Here is a 25,400-nt window from a genome sequence, read left to right on the forward strand (position 1 = left end):
ACAATTATGCTTGAACTTGACAACAAAATGATTGAAAAGGCTTTAGAGAAACACAAAGGAATATTTTCCCCCAAGTACCGAGCATTTAACATTTTGAGGAATAAAGTAGAAGAGATGATAACCCAGAGAAATTTATTGTGGAAATTTATCTATGGGGTATCCACAAAAGTTGTGGAAGAAAAGGGAGACCGAGAAAAGGAAAACACAACAGTAGCAGGAGAAAATAGAAAAATAGATGACACAACTAAGGAAAATGCATAGGATGCTCAAGTGTCAAGCACTAGTCCCCCACATATAGAGCAAGAGCCTATAAATATTGAAGACATACTTGATAACTCCACTCAGAATGTAAATCCATTGAATGAGGAGGACATAAGGTCAATGCAACAAGAATCCACCAATATTGTTCTACCATGCACAAATCTTGTATTGGTAAGGAGTGATGCATCTCAATAGGTTGAGGTTGCATCCATTGAGAATGAGCAACAACAAGATACATCATTAGTGTGATCAAGTGTTGCTGAGGTTAAATAAAATTAGCCACAAGAAAAGACCATAGATAAAAGTATAACTCTTGAATAGAAAGAAGAGCTAAATCAAGCACCATCTTTAATACAAATATTTGTCATTGAGATGAAAGAGAAGGAGGCAGATACCCAAGCTACATCACAACCAAGTCTAATAAGTTCAAGATTACCCGCTATTGTGGAAGTTGATGAAGAGGGAAATGAAGAGATAAATGATAAGGAAGAAAATCCAATAGTAGCCTCATTGAAATTCAGTGAAGAACAACAGGGTGAAGAACAACAAGAGAATGAGAAGACCAAAGAGGATAAGATGACTATTGCGAATGAGGAATAGGTAACAATTTAGACATTGGTTACCTTACTAGTCATTACATCTCCTCCCAGTAGCCAAACTCTTCAGAGGTTGAGTACACAAGCTACTCCGTTGCAAATTTCAAGGCCAAGTTCAAGCACACCAATGAGTGTTAAAGCTATATCATTTGAGGATGTAGGTTTAGGTGAGGTGATTGTATTATTGACATTTGATCTAACAACAATCACATTTGAAGAAATCAATGTTCTTCAAGAGGCTTTACAAAGGAAGACAAGGCAAGAAATTTTAAGGAGAGAGCACAAGCAAAAGCAAGTTTTGTATGAAATCAAAGACATATTCATTGATGCTTTTAGTCTCTTAGATTCATTATCTGATAAGACTATTATAGAGAAATTTGTCCATATAGTTGACAAAATAAAAGATGAAGATATAGAGACCAATGTTAAGTTATTGGAATGGACAAAGAAAAAATTTCACACTAAAGTTATGGATAAGATATCTAGTGCCATTGCACTTAGTCAAGTTGATTTAGCAACTAAGATAGAGGGTGTGAAGACAGTTTTAGGGCACATTTATTCTCTATACATAGAACCATGTGATGTTGATATCTTTACCCAAGAGACTGAATAGTCAATTGACAAATTGCAAGGAGAGTTGAACTCAACTGGAAATTCATTATAGGTATCTCCTGCAATTGGCCAATTACATTTTTAGAGATTTGATGTTGACATAGAGTAGGCTTGCCAAGCTACAAGAAAAACATGCAAATATCAGATCCACTCAGATCACCATATAGTCCATGTTGACTCTACACATGGAAGTTTAACAGAAGGTACAAGCCCAAACAAAAGCATTGATTAAGCAAGATCCACATCTTTCTACTCATGAAGGCTTAGTTGATATGGTTGTCAGACTAGAAATCCAGATTCAAACATTAGATGCAGCAAGAGATAATTGAGATTCCACATTGGGAATCATAAGCAAGTGCATAAGCCTTTTTTGGACAAACACACTATAAGTGTATCACCCAAATGACATAAGTGTCAAAAAGGAGGATTATATCAATTTTTGAATTTTGAAGATTTTGTCAAGGCAAAATCTACTTAGAGGGAGTTATAGAATAGAAGTGAAGCATTTACTCAGGGGGAGTAAAATAAATAAGGTAACTTCAACAATTTGGTAAATTTTAAGATTTTGAAGATTTTGCATACAAGCCAAGCAAAGAAGATACATTGTTTGACTTATGCATGAAGGAATGTATATGCCATGACAAAGTGTTTTTTCCACTCATGTCAAAGGGGGAGATTGTTAATCTCATTGTGGTTTTGACATAGTAGTGAAAAAATACGTAGTCATTATTCACCAGAGAATAGTGCTACCTGAATGCTTAGTGCATGTTGAGTGAACAGAGCGAGACTAGTGACTAGTGCGAGCCGGGTGAACAGAGCACGCTGAGCTTAAGTCCCTAGACAATACATGTTGAGTAATATGAGAGTTAGTGCCAAGCAGACAGTGCGTGCTGAGTTACTTAGGTGTCGAGAAAATAAAAGGAGCTGAGCAAACAGAGTGTGTCGAGTGATTCAAGTGTCGAGAAAGAGTGAGTGCTGAGCCATTTAGAAGCCCAACATCAGTATATAGAGCACAGTGAAAGCTGAGCATCAAAGCCTATTTATGTCGAGTGAATAGCTTATGTCGTAGATATTTGTAATGGCACAAACTTCAATGTAAACCATTTTTGGCTGAAACGAACATGAATTTTTTATTATAAGAAAGAAGGAGAGAGTCATGTTACACATCCTTATGCTATGCATGCATCCAATCAAATTAAGGGAAGCATTAGGTGGCAATATGGATCAACCACAACTGTTGATTCTAACCCAATTTTGTCTTCATGATGTTTATAAAAGAAGTAAATGTTAAGGGTAACATATGTTGTGAAGGAGGATACTAAGGATAGTATCTAGTGTGAAAGAAACATGGAGAAGATGGGCAAGACATAGTTTTGCAATGAAGAACCAATTTGAGAAGAATAGAGATAAGCAGTGAAAGGTTAGAGAAGATAGATCTGATCAAGAGGATCAAGAGCTAACTAGTAAAGAGGAGATCTGACATCAAGCAATAAGGTGCCAACCGAAGGATCAGGTGTTGAATCATTCTAAAAACTGATACAAAGTAAATCTCTTAATCAAGTGCTTACTTTATTGTGAATTTAAATCCTTTAGTAAGGTGAGACCTAATAGTCTTTGTAAACCTTTAACAGGGCAGACCTTTAACAAGGTAGATCATAGTTTATGATCAAAACTTTGTAGCCATAATAGGCCACACTTTACAACTGCAGCAGTGAAGATTTGTGGGTGTCATCCCCATCCCCAATTTTACCTTCTCCTTAGAGGGTTTCTGGGTAACCAAAATCTTACGTGTTATTTTATTTCATGCTTTGGATGTGATGAATGGTTACATATTGCAGTTTACATGTTAAGTTATGAGATGGATGTATGATGAAATATTTTAGAGGTAAAAGTTTTAAGTGTTGATTCACTCCCCCACCCTTCTCAGAACTTACTTTCCCATTGTTAATTCCAACACATGTTAGCACATGGTTTTAGATGCCAAAGGGGAGCAAGAGCAAGCTGCCAAAAACCATGTATAACACCTAGTTGAAAGGTAACAAGAATGCCTTGAATTTTGTTGAATATTATTACTACTTGGTACAAGTAGTACACACAAAAAATGAATTTGTAGATTGGGCACAAATTCAGAGCAACCAATTATCCTTCATGGTTAGAAATTATCAAAGTACACAAGCAATTCTTTATGTCTACATTTTTCATTTATGCACTGGCTACCTTCCAATTGTGGCCTGGTCTACTACATTTCACTGAGGAGATTCAAGTATATGACTTCTACTCTAGCCTCACACTCCATAAGAGTTATGCAGAGTTTACAATTGTGAACAACACCTTCACCATAAGGCTATATAGAGAGTTGCAAGGTTATCTGGAGATGAGACTATCCATTGAGGCTATTTCCATTGTCATTCAATATGGTAGTTGTTTTATCCAATTTCCCTCCTTCTCTTACATTAGGATAGGAGGATTTGATGAATTTTTATGGAAGTAGTCATGGTACCCAGATGACAAGATCATCCTAGTTGAGCTCTGTAGACAAATTTTAGAGGTGAATACCCTGTGCGAGGATGTACAAAAGGCAAACATCCCTTTCCCTTTCACAGTTGGAGCCTATTCATGTGTGTCAAGGTCAAATGCCAAAAACATGTTGAAGGCATTTGGAGAGAAGTACAAGATGGAGTCCTATGAAGTATTGAGGCTCAAATTTGACATAGTGAACTATGTCAGAGACAATTTGCAACTGGGGTCAAGTTTCAAGCATGTCCCTGAACTCAAAGATTACTAGGTGGACTATGGTACAAAATTTACAAGGTGAATATCAATGTTGAAGGGGTTGAAGATGATGGTGCCATATGCAGTCATCTTCATACTTGAAGAAAATTAAAGACACTCCCATTGACTTTTCCCCACCTCTAGAACACATAACCCATACCTTGGATGAGCTGATGGTAGTCATCATTCAAAGAATGAATTAAGTGGGTAGAGTGGACAAAAGCAAGAAAGAAGAGAACTGGAGCATTGTCCTCAGCCTATAATCTTATATGGGCCTCCCTTGCTACAACCACCACCAGTTCTACAACCACCTCATCTCTCACATTAGGCCCCACTCAAACTATTAGTGAAGGAGATCACCCTCCCGAGAAGAACATTCTCATTCACCCAACGTGCAGACATGGTCTGACCCCAAATCTTGGGACAACTGAGGAAGAAGAGAAGGACAAAGAAGGATACAAGGGGCAAGATCAAGAGCCAAAAAAGGATACATGTGCCCAAGTGATCGATCTCGATGACCTTGATGGTGATCAACCTTTTGAAGGAGGTGATAGTGCAACATAACAACAAGAAAGACCAAAAGGCTAGAGTGACCAAGGTAAAGCTCCCACCACCGATATTTCCACTAAAACCATTATTTTCCCTTTTTCTTCCAAGCAAAAATAGACTTTGCCAATGGCACAAAAGCTCTTTGATGTGGGTTCCTTGTAGTCCTCACTAAATGTCTTGGTGACTGAGTCATGGCTAGAAAATACATTGGAGAAGAAAAGGAAGAGAGCGGAGGAAAGTGTTCCCACTAAGGACTTAATTCCTTAGGCAACACAACCATCCAATGCAATCTACAAGACAAAGAAGTCACACACCTTCACCACTCTCAAGAGAGATAACAACACTGACCAAATTGTTATGGAGTTAACTTAGGCCCAAAGGGAAGGAGATTCAACATCCATCTCCCTAGAAGATTTCAATGTCCAGATGCATGACATGGGCCCTATTTTGTATGACACCATGGTGGGCATGTAGAAGTTTACCAATCAACACATATAGAGGAGCTTGAGGAGTTGAAGATCTATTAAGTTCACTTGAAGGCTTAAAATAAGGAGCTTTTAGAGTATATCAGACAATTTCTCACTCCACTGGCATTCATCCCTAGAGATTTCTTTGCTACTAAGCCTTTCTACCCATTTGCAGAGGAAAACAAAGCCTTGGTTGCTAGATTGGAGGAAGAATGACATTTTGGTTAGATCGAATGTGGATGGACTGAGGATATGAAAACCAAGGGCTTACCCTTGATCAAGAAGTTAGACACCCTTTGCAAAAGGGTGGTGAAATTAAATTAGATCATGTTCTTAAATCTCAAATCCCTCAAGGAAGATTTGGATAAGTAAAAAGATTCTATGTCATGACTGCATGAAGTTATGGGCTTGAAGTTTAAAAATGCTATCAGTCTTGGGGTCTTGAAGAATGGCGACGAGCCCTTGCTACATTGGATGAGATCTCTCAAATTCAAAAGAAAAAGCATGGTCAAGCCCAAGAAAAAGGTAGAAGTGGTCGACATTGAACACATGAAGATCACATATCAAGATTTCATAGATGAATTTGCGCACCCTGCCAAATTTCAAATCTCTAAACTCAATAAGTTAATCACTTTGATGCTGACGAGGGTGTCAGAGAAGTTGCAAACTTGGGCCGATGTCATTGAAGGAATAGCCGCTGACCATGACTTTTGGATGATTCATTTGGACAATGTGTAGATTCTCAACACTAAAGATCTCTCGGTCATCTTAGGGGCTATGAAAAAGTATAAGGAGAGCCAAGAAAATGCCAAGTTGGTCAATGATGGAAGTCGAAACGTTTCAACTCCCCAAACTTAATTTTGACTCTGCTTCAAGATGACAAGTGTCTTTCTCCCCCTCCCATTTTGGGCTTCTTTTCTATAGGAACTAGCTTTGGGTAGCTCTAGGAGCTACATACAAAGTCTCACGTGAGTGAAAATGGTGAAGTGGTCGACATTGAACACATGAAGATCGCATATCAAGATTCAATAGATGAATTTGTGCACCTTGCCAAATTTTAAATCTCCAAACTCCATAAGTTAATCACTTTGATGCTGATGAGGGTGTCAGAGAAGTTGCAAACTTGGGCCGATGTTGTTGAAGGAATAGCCACCGACCATGACTTTTGGATGATTCATTTGGACAATGTGCAGATTCCTGAAATTAAAGATCTCTTAGTCATCTTAGGGGCTATGAAAAAGTATGAGAGCCAAGAAAGTGCCAAGCCAGTCAATGATGGAAGTCGAAACATTTCAACTCCCCAGACTTAATTTTGACTCTGCTCCAAGATGGCAAGTGTCTTTCTCCCTCTCCCATTTTGGGCTTCTTTTCTATCTTCTCGAAGATGTTATCTTTGTAACAACAAGGAGTTAAAGGCCCTATATGTAATGCTTTGAAAAACAATGAAAGGGATTGACAATTTTTTGGTGTGAATTTCTCCCCCTGTTGCTAAGACAACTAAGTGAGTCTTGAGAGTTTTACCATTGTTTATTGTTCAAATAGTTAGCCATCTTTAATTTCTACATATGGCAAATGCATATGAATTAAATTGAATGGTTTAGAATTTGAAGTAAAGTTGAGTCTCTCTTTAAATCTGAAGCTAATATAAATCATAATATTACTGTGGTTTGGTTTTATTCCTTTCACTACTTGTTTGCATTCATAGAAATTAATCAATTGCATTAATCGGATGTGAGGTAATTGTAGTTGCATAAGTAGTTAGAAGAAGATTTGAGAATTCAACTCATTCATAAGTGTGAATGAGGCTTAAATTTAGTTGTAGGCCAATTTTCTTGCTTGAGCCTTTCATGGATATGAGGGGTTTGGATATTACCTCTACTGCTCTCGGGTTAAGAGCACACCCATGTTAGTTAGGATTTCAACCAAATTCATTGCACATTTCACACATAAGAGAGTTGTACCTTACAATTCAAAGGTAAGCCTTACAACATAGTCTAGGCTTTCCAACTGTTGAAGAATATATTGTCTTCTCACCATTTGGGCATTAGAACAAAACACAAGAAATATCAAAGGGAACAATCTGTTAACCATCATAACCTATGCTCTTGTACTTGTCAAATAAGTTGATGAATTTTATGACATGGATATATAAGGAGATATAAAGATATACAAAGGTATAAAGAGATAAAAGAAGAAAGAGGAGGACAATAAAGGAATGTTAAAACAAAAAAATTAGAAAGAATAATGGAGAGAATGCACACACACGTGCGCACACACGTGCACAGACAGACAGAAAGACAATATATCTAAAAAATACTTCACTTAATAAATCATATTTTATCGAATGATCCATTTATTGCTTAACTATGGAGACATTGATTGCCCACATTTCAAAACTTTTGTGCCTCATAAAATTCTTTTGGCCGAGGCTGAAGCTTTTTTGTTAGAGGCTTCAATGATAATTCAATTACTTAGTTACCTAAAGAAGATTGATGACATGTAGGATCATTGCTGGTTGAAAACCGTGAAAGGAGGTACTCTTAACAGAAGGAAGAAACCTGGATGAAGGAAAACATTAAATAGATGGCTAAATGGAACATCAAGTGACAAGACTGCCCAAACACAAATGCGGATTTAAGAAAGTTTGTTAGAGAGAAGTTTCACAATGCCATGTGGAATAATAACATTGGTAGAAAAAATACTTATTATATTAAATAATTCAACCCAATCGAGGAACGTGGCCAAAAAGTGTATCTTAGGGCTGCTATTAAAGGAAATACATTGTTATTAGTGGCACAACTAAGGACAAGATCTCATTACCTCAGGTGCAAGATGGGAAGATGGGAGAGACCCAAAGAGGCTTGGGAGGAGAAAACTTGCATATTTTGTAAGTTGAGAGTAGTTGAAACAGAGTGACATTTTCTCTTAGAATGCGCAACATATGACAACATCCGAACTCACTATGATGTCATCGTGAAGGCAGACAACATGCATAGTTTATTTGAAGTGGACAAGATAAATGAAACTTCTGAATTTTTGGTTAAGATCCATAACAAAAAATTAGAAATAGAAAGGAATTTGAAAATTACCTAATGCAGCTCTCCTTTGGTCCCTTAGACTCGTTTGGTCTTGTGAAAGTCATTAAAATCATTCATTAATTTTTGCTGAAGTACTTGCCAATTTATCTTATGAATTGAAGACTCTTCTAATTTGAAAAATATTAATGCAGTTCTCCTTTGGTCCCTTAGACTCGTTTGGTCTTGTGAAAGTCATTAAAATCATTCATTAATTTTTGCTGAAGTACTTGCCAATTTATCTTATGAATTGAAGACTCTTCTAATTTGAAAAATATAAATGAACTTTCCGCATCTATTTGATAGTGCACAGAGGACGGGATTGTTAGGATCCATGCCAGGGGGGTAGCCGAAGGATTTAAAATAAGCAGTAGCAAATAACTGCAGGGCTTTCTTTGCAGAGCTTGGAAAGGGGTTCTGTGGAAGTTGAAGAAACAACGTCATTCTTTTGCTGCCTTTCCAACTCTTCAGCTGTTCGCAGAGCAATGATGTTCGGGTTGAACTCTAATCACTTTGGCTTGCCGCCAATATATAACAGACTAATTTATTTTCATTCTCAATCCAGTCGCCGATCATTTATGCGTCTTAGAAACCATTTCAAGGCAACAGGCACTTCAAATAATACTGGCGGTGAAGGAAACGGTTCGTTTCTATTACGTTTTGCATATTCTCTTTCATCCAGTCTTATCTAATATAGTAATTTTTATTTTTCTTGAACACCCAGCTAGTTGAATATGTTAATTAACCTAATTTTAGTATCACCATAGCTCTCAAGATTTGAAGAAGGGGTTTGACATTGGTAGTAGCGGTATTTTTAAGGTTTTGAGTCCTGTATTCGCTGAATTTATGCACCACCTTTAACTTTGTGTAGGATAAGGTTTTCCTTTACTTTTAAGGTTTGAAATGTACTGCATTACTGTTAAATGTTAACTTACAATCTCAATACATATGCATTGGTGTTATGGGTTATTTAAAGTTTGTTGCAATGGAGGAGATTGGAAACTGGACGAGACTTATGCCAATATAAGTTATTATTACTACATGATTCCACGGACTTTTGCAATGGGTTTTTGGGTTTCAAGCTGGCAAGTCGAAATTTTAAGGCTAGTAAGCTTTTCTTTTGTTTATTTATACGAAAATCTTAGCCACTGGCATGGAGATACAGTTAAATCAACATTCTTGGGTGGTTTTTGGGTAACTGAGAGAAAATTGAACATGAATTGCATGGCGTTTATGATTATCAAATATAAACCTGTTGTCTGAGACTCTGAGGTATCAAATATAAAATGAGTAAGTTGTACCTACAAGGAATGCTGTAACTCTTAATAATGCATGAACTATATCTGCTACCAACTCATGTATCATTAAAGGGACGGTTACTATTGTTTGAAATCAAGTGCAAATTAATATCAGCTTTTCATCATATTGGTTTTCAAGTGACGGCAATCTAAGACCTGCGAAGTTGATAGTGGCTTGGATCCACATTATGTTCTGTTGCTATGGCAAAAGTGATACAAGGAAAAGATTAAGCATCCCAAATTGTTTTCTAGTACTCTTCATTGCATAATGGGTGCCTTAATAGTTGACGTGTCTTTCTTCATGGGTGTGCTTTATTTCTTATGTAGTCAAGGGGAGAAATCCTTGAAGGAGATGTTAAAACACCACAGCGGCAATAACCAAGCAAACAATGAACAACATGAGCAAATAAGGAAGTATGATCTTCATCATCATCAAGTTGGCCTGCAAGTGCAGATTATAAATTATTCAATAGACATGCCTCATTGTTAAGGACACAAGCCTCATTCCCAATTTTCACAAACAGATATATTGGCTCTTCTTATTACCAGTCTTACTACCTAAATGCTCCTTCTAAACAAGAACCACCACCCTACTCATATACAAGATTGTCAGCCATAAGCTGGCTTATCCAATCAACAATCTCCTAGATAAAGAAACATATTACAAACAAATAGGTCAGGACACAAATCCATAAGAGCAATCCCAATTAGATACATCATGATGTGCGAACATACAAGGAGGGTTGTCACGTTTATAACAACATAGAACAATGCACCATTAGGCTTCACATCACATGGATCTTCATCACAAGCCGAATCTTGCCAACTTGGTTGTTGGAATGAGAAACCAAATATAGGATTGAACCAATCTTAAGATAACTTCATTTGAAAACATCGGATTTAGGTGCAGATCTCCATGATGCCTACGTCGTATCATAAGGATCACATAAGATCATGAGCTAATTAGACCAAACGTTAAGACAAACAAACAGGAAGGAAATCTTTTTGGGTGACGGAAGATTGCCAACTACCCCAAGATCCTCCTGCATTAAACACCAGGTGAATATAAGATGTTCCATAAGAGGAACCTATGAACATCTGATAGGATTCAAGACATAAATCCCATGCTCATTCTTAATCCACATATCCTCTTCATCAACAAGGTTCATTCTCTTCAAATGGTTCTGTCGACTATCCATATCTACAAGCTCAATGGTATACCTTCCGTCCTCAGTTACTGCTCTGCTACTACTTCCACAACCTCTTCTCTGATTCTCCATTTCAAACCAATTGCTTTTGTCTTCATTTCTCCTACAATTAACAACTAGTCCTTTTTCTTCTTCTGCTGTTTGACTTCACTATTGTTTTTGTTCAGTATCCTCTTTGACTCTGATCTACTCACAAGATCTCGTTGCTCATCTGATAGCACTTCAGTAGCCTGCTACTGCAGCACCAACTGATTGTCATTAGCCTTCATCTCTATCAGTTTAGGTCCATTTACCAAATCCTTCAACAACTGTACTACCTCAAAAACCTTCTCAGCCACCTGCTGCAAATCAATCACCTGGTCCAAAGCAGTCTGAGATCCTAAGGTGTAGGTCCTCATCACACTCAAATTCTTAGCTTTTCTTCCTTCCTCCAAAGGAATTAAAGTGAACTTTTAGCCATCCTTCACAATAGAAACAATATTCCTTCGACAATCATGAATAGCTCCAACATCATATTGCCAAGGTCTCCCTAACAAAAGATGGAAAAGACTCATGTTAACCACATCACGCAGTAACTTATCTTGGTATGGCCCAATGTTGAAATTAATCCTACATTGCTCTTCCACTTCCACCATATGTTCATCCTGAAACCAACTTGTCCCATATAAACAAGGGAGTTTGTCTCCTTAATCCAAGTTTGCAAACAGTTTGGAACAATTGCCTTCTTTGCGCAAACTCTGGTTCCTTCTTACTCAACATAACTCTCCTAAACATCGGAGATTCCCCATCTCAGGTGCGACCCCTCTGTCAATTAGTTCATTATCATCAACATGTTCCTCACATGCCACTAGGTTCCATTTTCCTTTTCTAGAACCAACTGAACATTGGAAAGCTAAATGTCCAACATTTCCACATTTGAAACAAATACTGTTGAGCTCTCTATTGTCAATGCCTCTTCCATGAGTCTTCTGACAAGGTTTCTCTTAAATCACAAGTTTATCCTTGCTCTTATCACCAATCGGTTTATCCCTTACCTTAGGAATAATGTGTCTTCTCTTCAACTTATCTTCTGCCTTCAAAGCATATTGAGAAGCATCTTTAATTGTACTAATCCTCAACGTACTTAACTCATCTTGACTGTTAAGTCTCACACCATTGACACAACTAGCCACCTTCTCTTTGGATGACTCTTGGTGTCTAGAGGTAATTGTCATCTTATAGAACTCTTCGGTTTATTCCTTAACTGTCAAATCCTTTTGCTTTAGATTCTACAATTTCTTAAACAATTCCAATTCATATTCCTCTGGCATGAACTTTGCCTTAAGTCTAGAAACCTCACCTCTCCACCTAGTGATCTTAGATTCACCATTATCTTCTTTATATTTCTTCAGTTCTTTCCAGCATAAGGCAACATGACCCTTCAACTTAGTCTTTGCTAGCCTAACCTTCTACGGATCCTTAACATCTTCAAGCTCAAAGTAATCCTTTAATTCATTAATCCAATCTATCAATTCCTCAAGAGGTAACGAACCAACAAAAACTAGAAACATCCATTGTACGACTCTTACCCATTTGTGTCATAACTCTCAATAATCTTTCTTCATCAGTAGGGATCTCAACTTCCTCATTTTCGGCGATCTGATTTCTAGTGTTGATTGCCTTAACACAATCAAGCAATCTACCAACACCTCCAATTTGCCTCAGACAATCTATTAGCGTAGTCTTTGAAAATCACCAACTTGCCCTTCAATCAATCCACCAACTCTTCCTTGTGAAATCCTTTGCAATTGTAGGTTAGATCTACCTTCTACCACCCCACCACCAGGATCTTGAGGATTCACAATCTTTGGAACTCAATCTGATCAATGCTTTTTTCGGAACTTTGTTGTCATACACTCTCAGCAACAAATCCTATCCCAAACCACTTTGCGCAAGTTATTTGTTGATGTAGGTTAGATCCTTAGTTCTGCCACCCCACAATTAACAAATTTACAACTTCGCAAGCTTAGGACCCAGATCTACAATCACAAGAGTCACAACTGTGCTCTGATACCATTTGATACAGCCAAGGGAGGGGAAATCCCCAAAAGAGATGTCCAACCTTGCAGCTAAAAGAACATAGTGGAAATAACCAAGCAAACAATGAGCAACACAAGCAAATAAGGAAGTATGATCTTCAGTTATCATTAAGTTGGCCTGCGAGTGTAAATTACAGATTATTCAATAGACATGCCGCATTATTATGAACATAAAGCCTTATTCTTGATCTTCACAAACAAGTATATTGGCTCTCTTCATTATTAATCTTATTACCTTAATTCTCCTTCTAAACAAGAACCACTACCCTCCTTATATACAAGATCGTTAGCCACAAGTTGGCTTATTCGTTAAACAGTCTCCGAAATAAAGAAATGCATTACAAACAAATAGGTCAGGACCCAAATCCATAAGATCTTATATACAAGAGTTGCATATTGCATTTAGGGTCCATTTGGTTGCGGGCATAGGAATTGAAAATTAGAATAGAAAAATGGAATGGGTATGGAAATGGGGAATGGGAATAGAAAAGGGCAATTCCAATCGTGTTTGGTTCACTTGGAATTCAATTCAGAATATGTTAATCCGTTGTTTGGTTGTACAAAAATAGAATAGGAATAAGGTTAAGTTTTGTATTTTTAAAAATATTTCCCTTAATTTTTTTTGTTTTAATTTATTATTTTTTGGTTAATTTTTTCAATAATGGTAAAAAAGTTCAATGAATAATTTTTATTTTATTCATTGAAGTTAATGAGAAATATAATTTATTTCATTTTTTTAAACAAATAGATATAATTAAAAAAAATGTTATAAAAAAATATTAAAATAAAAAGTTAAAAAATATTAAAAAAAATTAAAAAAATATATAAAAAAATTTAAAAAATTTAAAATTTTTAAAAATATATATATATTGTAAAAATCAGAATGGGAATAGAAATGGCGTATTCGAATAACAAATATTTTTTTGGCATAGACATATGCTCATTTTAGGGGCAAAATTGGAATATGTCTTCCTATTCCCAATTCTGATTGAGTGCACCAAACAACGAATATAAAACATATTCTAATTTTCTCTTCCTATTCCAGTCCTATTCTAGCAACCAAACGGTCCCTTAGAGTTATAGTTCAATTTGAGTTTTTGGAGATTGTGTGCTACAGAAGGGCAAATTGATAGAGTTGTAGTGACTTCAAATTCTTAAGGCCGAAAGACTTTGTGTGTCAGTGTTAAGTAATTCCATAGAATTTAGTGAGTATTCGGTCAAAGACTTTGTGCCTTACCATTTATTCATGTTATTAAATCATCATTTGGGATAAGTGCAGAAGACTTTGTGTTTTTGTAGTTACTACTCATATGGAGTAGATTAGTGTCTTTTGTTTTGTTCTTACGCCAACTCACAAGCTATTGATATTATCATAGCAATAGGTGTTTTTATTAAATTTTAGTGTTCATAAGTGTTTACAAAATCATTTCTGAAAAAACAAAAATAGATTAAGTGGACCACCCTATTTTGTAATTTCTTGTTAAGTCTATATTGGGGCCACCTAAGGTAAGAAAGCAGCCTCCCTTATTGTTGAGAGGAGAGAGTAATCTCATGTGACGTTGCCTAAAGTTATAGTTTTGCAAGTTGTGGTCACATTGACTAACAAAACTTTTAGCCAACGCTTGACACTCCTTATCTAGTGCAACCACCATTTCTACCTTTGTGTAATTTGTCCTATACTAGTCTCTTGGATTTCTTGCATTCACATGTGCACCCACAAGAAGCATTTGGAGAACTGCAAGGTCATTTTGTCATTGCCTTGAAGACAAGAAAACACATTACTCCCACACTGCACAAAAATTGAGTCTGCATTAGTTATTAGGATGGACACACTCGGTCATTAGCATATGAATTTACAATAACTCTTGGAATGCAAACTTGAGTGGAGAGGAACTACCAAAAGCTTCTATACCCATCTATTTTGTGTCAAGTTCACTTTTAATTGGTATGTACTACCAAATTGACCATTTGATGCAATATTTTTTTAGTGCTACCAATACATTTTATAGTCTTCTTGACACCTCTCTTGAAATTTGATCTATAATATTTGCATAAGATTTCGTGATATTGTAAATGATGTGATGGTTGTAAGTACTGATGGAAGTATTGTTGTTGGAGATGCTGCGATTGGGAAAGGTGCACATTTTCTTTGCATCTACATGTAATCACTAGAATGGTCTTTCTTAGATGCCCATTTCTCTTGTTTGACATTTGAGTGGGGGATAGGATGTGTGTGCAATCCTCTTGCCTGTCTTTGCACTTGGCTACTATTGCTTGTTGTTTCTTCTTTTGTTTGCCCTTGATCGTTTGTAACAAGGGACACTTAATGTAGTGGTGACACAATTAGTGGAACACTTGGTGAAATATAGGTGCTAGTGAGAAAATGCTTGTACTCAACTTGCACATTCTCTCTAGTCATCAAGAAGGGAAAATGATTGGAGTTTTGTGTGGTGGAGAATTTGATAAATGCACATAAGTGAAATTTTAATATATTTTTGTCCATTGCACCTATCTTAATCCTTAATTTTGCAAACTTGTTGATGTGAGTTTTGTACCACTACATAACATATTAGCAATTGAATATCTGATACGGAGTATCAAACACACAATTCCTCTCTTTAAAAGTTAATACTCACGGGACATGAGAATAACTCCAATGTTCCTTACACTTGTGGATACTAACTCAGTATATCGATGTGATTTGCTGGTAATCATGTAGGCGGCTTACGCTATTCATTCAAGGATGACTTGGGTTTTTGGTGAGATGGTGATGATTTTGTATGAGTGCCATGTGATGTTGATGGTGACAGTGATCATGGAGGGTGTAGCGCCAAATATTGTTGATTGCGCGAGGAGGAGGCAATAATGCCTCTAATGACTTCTACCTTCCTAACTTTCTTAGAGTGAAATCCGACTACTCAACTACTTGCTATTCTACTCCTACTCCTATGAATGGAAAGATTAGCAAATGGACGGGGATCGAATCTAATGAAAGCTAACCAGCGACTCCACGTCCATAGATGCAATGATTCAAAGGAAAAGAGAACTAGTTTACCACACAAGGCTCCCTAACCAATGGCTAAGATGCTAGTGGCCTAGTTGTAGATCCCTATCAAACATTCACTAATCATCACCAGACAATAAGCCATCTACTTCTACTCTAACAACATGAAATGAAATCCTACTTTAATTTGAGAGATGAGAAGAACCATGCAATACACCAAAATGATCATGTATATCCACCATGCAAGCCACAACAATGAATAGAGAACAATTTTGATAGTATCTTCGCAATAATTCTCCAAAATAACTCCCTCACAAATGAGAGCAAAATGGTCTTATATAGAGGCCAAAATTATAACCGATGGTAGAGATCAAAAGCAAAATCAATGCTCCAGATTGGATCCTAGAAACCCTAATTAGGGTTGCCACCCCATCGGCCAATGAGAAGATGCCACCTCGTCGATGGACCAATGAAAAAAAAGGAAAAGTGGCAACCAATGAGAAGGCACCAAAATGGTAGCCAATCAGAATTAGACACTTGTCCTACCCTAGAAGAAAGAGAAACTGCCACTTCGGCTTACATCAAATGATCTTATAATATAGTTCTACCCCTTTCTTTCATCTTTTTAGCCGAAGCAATGAACTTGGCTAGCTTGTCGTTGACTTCCTTCATGGGAGGGCAAAGCGTGTGCTTCATCTTGAGCTCAGTTGAATTCATCATGTTGCTTGTTGCTTGCAGTGTCTTCTCATGATCCTTCTCATATTCTTTTGCATATCCGATAAAGGCATTGAGGGAGGCAAGGGTGCCCAAACGTTTCTTCTTGATGGCAACCTTCCCCAACTCATCCAATCTTGACCCAAATTCTGCCTCATTGACATTCTTCTCTTGTCCATTTGAATTAACCTCTTTGGCCTCTAGCCCCAAATATTTTCAAATCACTTCCTCCAAATTTGCTTTCCTTGAAATTCACTCTTCCTTGAGATTCACTTTTCAATTTTCACCGCCTCTAAATCAAACAAAAGAGGTAGGACCCCATGTAGAATTGCTTTTGATTTTGTACGGTCCTAAGTTGCAATTCTAGGTTCTTGCTTATGATCCTAGCCCAATCAAATCTTCTTTTCCCTTTTTCAATCTCATCAATAAAGAAGTACGTCCAGTTATCGAATTGCATACCTTGAGCTAGGCCCATGATTTGGCTGAGAAGTGGAATGAGATCTCCATACTCTGATTTGAAATCTGCCACGATGAGCCTTGATGACTTGGTGACTACTCTCTTGCCTTTGTGTAGCCAATCCTGCCTTCGTAGATCTTTGCCATGGGGAATTGTCCTTCCTTTAGTCTATTCTTTACTTGTATCATATTTACTGTACCAACATTGGTATCGGTTATTTGCCTCATTTTTGAGAAGAAAGTTGTTTTGGGCATTATATCCTCTTTGTCTTTCTTAGTATTTGTTCCCTTAGGATTCTTTCTTGCACTAACATCTACTGTCTTGTCAACCTATGATGGGATAGTGAAATGGTGGATGATGAATGCGAGAAGAACCAAGGGAGACAATGTCTAGACAAGAACGAAAGAGAGAAATCCGCTTAAGGATCCCTTTCAACTCTAAATGATTTGAAATTACCTTTACCAATAGTCGTTTGCCAAGGGGGATTGTCCTTTACTTGTATAATGTTTACTGTACCGACATTGGTATTGGTTATTCGCTTCATTTTTGAGAAGAAAGTTGTTTTGGGCATCATATCCTCCTTGTCTTTCTTAGTGTTTGTTCCCTTAGGATTCTTGCTTGCACTAACATCTACCATCTTGTCAACCTATGATAGGATGGTTGAGTGGTGGATAATGAATGCAAGAAAAACCAAGGGAGACAATATCTAGACAAGAACGAAAGAAGGAAATCAACTTAAGGACCCCTTTCAACTCTAAATGATTTGAAATTACTTTTACCAACAGCCGGGTCTTCTTTTTGGAATTTAGGATCAAACTTCGAGAATTTCAAACCCCTTGCAAATCTTGAGGCTCTTGCTAGAAAAAATCAGAATTTAGTGCTCTTAGAATTGTCCTCCATTTGCCCAAATATTCAGAGCTTTGATCACAATAATCCCCTCCAAACAAAATCGCCTGATCTCTAGGAGAAAAATCGCAGCCTTTCAAAAAAATCAGAATTTTGTCTCCCACAAAATTCGCCAAGCAAGAAGAGTGCAGATCTGCCCTCAATCATGGAAAATCGCCAAACATAGAGATCTCTACCATGAAGAAATTTGCCAACAATAAAGCCAATCTGCCCTAGCTGGAAAAATCACCCAAAGAAGATGCCAATCTGCCCTTTCAAAATCGCTAAAGAAGAGAAAAAAAATATCTGCTCTTAGCCAAATCGCCTAAGCACCGAAGAGGAGTGAGGAATGAGAAAATGAGAGGAAAGAGTTTCCTCTTATACCCAACTTGCTCACCCTCCCTAGCTGGCCGATTGGGACCCTGGGAGCAAAAATAAATTAATTAGAGCAAAAGACATGGCCCCCAATTAAATGCTAAGCTAAAATTTAACTTTGCCAAGATGAAATTTACTTTTAAAAATTGCTAATTAGACCAAAATTGCAAAAAGAAAGTAAATAATGCTTTGGGGATGCTAAATGTTTCCATTTAATGAAAATTTAGCAATTAATATGTCATTAAAATCAGATTTTGGCTAGCCAAAAGCCATTTTTCAATATTAAATTACCAATTTCATTAAAGGCTTAAAAATTTTCAAGGCAATTTTAATCCATTAAAGACAATTTTTTGGAATTCAATTTAAGTCGATTTTGCCAAACAATTTAAATTTTGACAAAAATAAAATCATTTCTAGAGTCTAAAATCGATTTTGCAATTTGATTTCATCTTCGCAAAAGAAAAATTTTTCTCACCAAAGAAATTCAAGATTTTCCAAAAAATTTCAAATCTAACAAAATTTCACTTTTTGAAAATTATCCAAATATATACAATTACATCCAAATTTTCAAAAGAAATTGTCTAAGTACAAAATTTACAATTTTATCTTGCCAAGTGTTGCTCTTTGAAATTTTGTCCGGCCTAAGGATGAAATTGGTCATTCTAGAAAATCAAGTTGAAACCGGGTGAAAATAAGTCTAACCCTCTCCCCATTGGCCCTGAAGGTGTCCAAATTTTTTTTCAAAAAAAAATCAAATTAAAATTTTTGGACAACTCAAAAATATGCCAAGGCGAACTAAAAAAGGGGGGTCCCCAAAGTTTTGGGGCGATGGTGTGAAAACCTCACAACAAAACTATAATTTATTTGGATCAAGCACAAGTTCATTAGAGTTCCATATCATTTTGTGTCTGTCTACCTTATAGACATGAGCATCAACCTCTTGTAACACATTTGTGCTTGCTTGGAACTGAAAGGGGCAGCCAAGCAATGCACGATTCTGCTCAACCTTTTCCATCTTGATTAATTCAAAATTAATGTATGCCACCACTTCTAGATTGAACTAAATATTTTTCAACAAACTGAAGGGCTATTCTCAAGTATTGCAGGCCATATATAACATGTGGTTATGGTCATAGGGTAGGTTGGATCATAGCCACCCATGCCTTCTTAGCAAAGATGTTATTATGCAAGAAGAAATAATTTATTTTTAAAGTCCATAAATTTTGTATCAAACATTGAAATCTTGGTCAGCTTGAATCATCATGCCTCGTCAATGTTAGCACTGGATGTTTCCTTACAATCTTTGTGGCCAATTTTTCTATAAAAAGCATGAGATAATGCAAGAATCTACCTTGGTGCAATAACCACAGAATGACATTTGAATGTCGAGATCTACTTGCATAATGTCATGCTCTAAATTGAGCTTGTTTTGTGCATCTTGAACATTTTCTCAACATCTTGATGCATTTTACTATGCTGCACTGAGTCCATTTTCTTAAGTGGTATTCTATTGGCGTCACCTTCTCTTGGGAAAGTCATCGAAGTAGATCTTAATCTATGTGTGTGTTCCCTATGATGGTCTAACTTAGTTTGAGGCTTGAACCGTTGTGGCACTGTTTGTGAGAATTTGTACAATATGTTTCATTGATGCTTCATGCATAGCATGGATTCTCCTCTCTCGATCATCTGTGCTACTTTCTTGCAACTCTTCCTCTATTGGAGTAAAGTTGGGCAATCCTTAGTCTTGTGTTTGGCACTAGAGTAGCTACACATAGAGTAATTTGGGTAGTTGCATATTGTGTGACTAGGATTCCCATGTATATGGGTTTGACACTAGAGTAGCCACACATCGAGTAGTTTGGGTAGTTGCATATTGTGTGACTAGGATTCCCACGTATATGGTATTACATATCCCTACCTCCACCTTCAACATGATCTTTTCCACGTCCATTCAGCCCACTACCTCATCCTTTCCAGCATGACATGCTTTGTTGTGTTTGCAATAGAGAGGTTTGACAGTTGTATAGAGAACCTGCTCTCCATAGGACTTGCACACCACCCATATAAACAGGTAGATGATAGCATCATGTGTAGCATTTTTACACAGATGTCACACCAGCAGTTGACAACAATTCTTTTCACCTTTTGCAACAACCATTTAGCTGCTGAGTCACGACACTTGTCGGAAATAGAATAATTTGGTACTTGCTATAGCAAAAGTAGTTGGAGTGGCACTAACATCCTAGGATTTTATCACTAGATAGTTAGCCACTTCATGTGCTTCACTATGGTAGTCCGTGCACATGTTTCATTTCGATGCTGCTTCAGTTATTCCATTTGTGCATCCATATAAATCATCTTCTTCTTGAGACATGTAGTTGACATGAATAATGATGGTAAGCCTTAGGCTTCCAAACACAATGTGTACTCAAACTCGTCCTTTTGAATAGTCGTTGTGCTCTAAACTAGACAATGTTGGATGTATGTTGTCAACCTAATGACAAATTGCTTCTTTCTATATGATAACTTTGATGGTCTATGCGGTGTTAGACTACAACTAAGAATGCTTGCACATGGTTTCACCTATCAATTGTCTAATCTTCTTAAAAGCAACAATCTTGAAGCTTACCATCTGAGTTGATCTTGACAGCTTGGATTTTGTACAAGCATTGTAGTTTTTTTGCCTTGGCATAATGGCTCACTTGACTAAGAAAAAACGTGGACCATGTGTAGACCTTGACTAATTTGAACTACAATTTAGGTGATGTGCATCCACTAGTGTAACACGAGGATTCACACGCTCCTCTTGAACCTCGAAGTACCCATCCTGAGATGTCTCCGCATCGGGTACTTGCGTACCCATGTACCCCCACCTTTGCCAATCCGCAACCATGTTGCCATTGGGATGGGTACTTGAATTTCAATTTCTGAATGCTACTATTTTGTATGTAATATGTTACTATGTTGAATGTTGAATGGTTCTAGTTCATGTTGCAATTTTCCTATGTTCAAGTATTTTAATTTCGTATGTTCTGTTGAAACATCATTTCATAACAAGCATTTCAAGTTCTATATGTATGCTATACAACACCCCTCTTTGCCCTATTCTCCCCTTGTTGCCGTCTCTTGACCGTCCCCCCGCTATACTAGAAATGAGGCCCATTTCTTCCTCGTCCTAGAAATTCGTCTCGCCGTTCCGACGTATCCCAGTACTGGGGTTATATTGGCATCCACACGTATCTAAACCAACTGAAATATGCACTTAACAACATATTATTCAATGTAAGCTCCCACATTATACCACTTATAAGGAAATTGCTAAGCTTTCAAGAGAAGTGTCCATCCCCATTTGCCTCTATCTACCACGTGGTTGTCTCATTTGATGATCTTTGGAGTGATACATATTAATAATCACGCAACATTATAGTCCTACCTAGCACTTAGAGTATAACATTGTTTATAAGGATTTGCAAGGTGAATGATACACTTAATCCAAACATATTGGAGGTGTAATTGCATATATACATTATGATTTGGTATGGCACACATTTGTGACTTACAAGGAGGCGTTGGAGGTTGATTTATGCTTGAAAGTTAGTGAAACACAAGGTTTTCAAGAAACATCAATATGTTAAGGAGATGGGTAGGATTTTAATGTTCCTGTCATAAAATAAATAATTAATCAAAGTTTTGTTTATGGGCCGATTGATTTAGTATATCTTGGACCCATTTTTATTTTTGTTTTCGTAGGTGTTGTCGGCTATCTTTATAAACCCTTGGGAGTTCCTCCGAAAGGTATTTAAGTACGACATGTAGGTAGTACTTATCATGCGATTTGGATTATTTTATTTGTACTGCAAATTCCTGTTGGAATTTTGAGTTGTTCGCCGTTTCAAAAGTAACAGATCTTCCCTACTTGGCTATCTCGGTTTCGGTAGGCTTCAACCCTCACCCTATTCCATTCTTTGTATCACTTTGCTCGGATTTGACAAATCGGAGCACCATCTTTGTTTGCAAATATAATTTACATTTATGGCACATTGCAAATTATCATATTTGGAGCATGTCTATGTAGCTAGTATTATTGTTTCTAATTATTATTTCCGTTGGGTTAAACACTATTGAAGTTTCTCACTCTGTGCACTTCCTCCACCTTTACTACCCCAAGATTTTGAGTACGGGCTTGTTAAGACACTCGGTAAGACTTCCACACGATGTGTACTCTCTCTCTCATCACCATACAACTGCCCCCTTCCCTCTCTTCTCCTTGCCCTGAACAAATACCCTTCATCCACATCCGTACGCTTCAACTCCACCCTTTTCCACCGTTCGCTACCATCCTTGCACTTGCCGTTTGTACAACCTGCTATTGTGCTGCACAAGCACCTCTCTCATTGTATGCCACTGGCCTGGTTAGCACTGTACACCCTCAAGACCGTATGGTCATACTGCACCTCTGTACTATACGCCTGCCTGTAGTAATTGTACAAACTATTTGTCCCATGGGGTTACAAACTTCCCATCTCTTCTTTGACGTACGGTCATGACAACACTTTCGTACGCCTGGGGTTGATTCCCTCTTCACCGTACATATACTCTCCTATGAAATTTGGTGTGAGTGCAAACTAGGGAACATTATAGTGGTATTAGAGCCTTAGATCTTGCCAGCTTTTGGACAGTGAACGAAAGTTTATAGCCGGAAAAGAAGGAGATTCCACTCAGTTGATAGAATGGTAGATCATGAACCCACTCCTGCTGAAGTCATGGCACTATTGAGGGACCTTTCGAGGAATCAAGTACAGATCAATGACACTCAACAACTTGTGGAAGAAACTCTCCGAAAACTGGCATACAATAAGATATTAGGGGAACAAAATGGTCACAGTGATTGACTCAGTCTAGGGGAAAGTAAATTCTCGTCCAGCATGTTCTCGATCTTCCATGCCAACTTTCCCTCCACAGAGGGAGGTACTACACGGAGGAAGGCAACCAACCTTCAAGGAAGTTCAAGAACAATTGAAAGAACACTAGAAGAATGCAAACTTGGAAGAGGATATATCCTTACAAAGATTACGTAGAATTGAGAATGCGATGTTCCAGAGGCGGAAACAGAGGATAGTTTAACGACGATCTTAGAAGAAAGTTGAGTAAAGTAAATCTATGACCGTTTGACGGATCCATATCCATATCCGCCTAGGCATGGGTAATGAAGGCCGATACTTACTTCTAGCTTAATCCAATGCCATTTGAAGAAGCAATCAAATTTGCAGCACTCCACTTGAAGGGAGTAGCCAATGAATGGTGGCATCACAACACCATTATGCTGGGGCACGACCAAGTAAATACTTATGCAGAATTCACAGGAAGATTGATAGATCAGTTTGATGGTAAAGATCTGAAACTTAACTTTAAAGAGTTGGCACAATTGAGGCAAATGAGATCGGTTGACCAATACATCACAAAATTTGAAAAACTCCTTGTTTTGGTTATGGACATTTTTGAAAGGAGACAGATAGTACTCTTCATGGACAGATTGATAGAACCATTGAAGGGTTGGGTAAAGGGTTTTAACCCTGCCAGCCTTTCAAAGGCTATAAAAAAGGTGCAAAGCATGGCATCATCATCGATATCATTCTCCTGAGGTTACTATCACTCCAAATTGCCAGTATTTCTAAGGAACAAAGTTTACAAACCTTCGCAGAAGAAGCCTTCATTGGACGAAGCTACCAGACAGGAGCTCCCAAGGAAGAAATTATGTTTCAATTGTAAGGAGCCGTGGGAACTTGGGCGCAGATGCCTCGGTAAAGGAAAAATACACTACATTGAGGTTGTATTTGATGATGAGGACGATCGAGAGAATCTACCCACAAAGGACAGTCACCGGTAGGACTCCAAAATGGTTAATTTGAACCATACGGAGAAGATCACAACATTGGTATGGCATGGAGGAACCATTGCCCTGGTTGGGAGCCTGAGATGTATTGTATTCCGAGTATGGGGAACCCGTCAGGGACAAAGCGTCATTGTGATGCTCGATCATAGAGCCACTCTAAACATCATGAACTCCTCTTTGGTGAAAAGAAGAGGTCTACCTACAAAGACGTACGTAGGATTCCAGGTCAAGGTCGTGGGAGGAACACTCTTACCTTGCATGCACCTTGTTCCCTGTTGCCATGATATTAGTCCCCTATATTTTTTTAAGCCTTTAGGAATAGGGTTGATCCGATGTGATGTCAAGTTTGAGTCTAGATAGCCTATAGGATGATCTTTCTTCTCATCGTTCCTTTGAGCTAACCTAATGCGGGATATCATGTGAGTAATGCATGTCCAAAGCTAGGTGATTAGGGTTTGGAGGGTTTGTTATGCATTTCCTTGATGAGAAGAAGGTCTGGATATTCTGCTAATTCATATCTTCTTGTTCCTAATGATGTTGAAGACAAAGATTCATGTTGAAAAGCAGTTCTTCATGAAAGCATTCCTACGAAACTTTGAGAAACCCTCAATTCTGTGATCAAGTGTTCTATTAAAGACATAATGCAGGTAAAATAGAGAAATTATGAGCATATACAGAGCAAATACAATAGAGGAACATCAAAGACCAAGCTTGAAGGCAATATACAAATCATGAGAATGAACTACAAGAAGATCAGTTGAATTCGCATGCAGGAGAACCAGATAAATGCAGAAATGGCGAAGAACATGGTCAAAGTGGTGAAGAACTAAGTTGAAAAACAATTCGACGAATCAAAACATGTCTAATCGTCCACATCACCAAGCTGAAAAGTCAATTGAATGAAAGAACTATTGGCCAGTTGAAAAGTTAGATGCTTACTTGTCACATTGGGCCCTGTTCAAACCAAAGTTAAATGCATCTTGTTGACCATCAGATCAAAGAGGATCTACAGAGCTCGTTATGTCGCTATATAAAGATGCTCGATCGTTATTCTATGTGACATAGCGACATGAAGGCATGTGTCTGGTGGGCCGTCATCTCTTACGAAGCACTGTTAGAGTCTAGTCACGAGGTGCCAATGAGGCAAAACACTCCGA

The 25,400-nt window shown here is 37.6% G+C and overlaps 1 protein-coding gene across 3 annotated transcripts in view; it reads left to right on the forward strand.

The window, feature by feature from the left end:
- Positions 1 to 8,638: 8,638 nt before the first annotated feature.
- PSD1 (phosphatidylserine decarboxylase 1) overlaps positions 8,639 to 25,400 on the forward strand; it is a 237,285-nt gene continuing 220,523 nt past the window's right edge. For all 3 annotated transcript variants that reach the window (XR_016352819.1, XR_016352818.1, XM_089787359.1), the window contains exon 1: positions 8,639 to 8,973. Coding sequence is in view for 1 of the 3 variants with exons in the window: in XM_089787359.1 (XP_089643485.1) it covers positions 8,817 to 8,973 (157 nt within the window). In the remaining 2 variants the exon portion in view is untranslated. The remainder of the gene's footprint in view (positions 8,974 to 25,400) is intronic.

Source organism: Cupressus sempervirens, chromosome 6 (assembly GCF_028749045.1).
Source record: "Cupressus sempervirens isolate cs-2001-9-10 chromosome 6, ASM2874904v1, whole genome shotgun sequence".
NCBI lineage: Eukaryota > Viridiplantae > Streptophyta > Pinopsida > Cupressales > Cupressaceae > Cupressus > Cupressus sempervirens.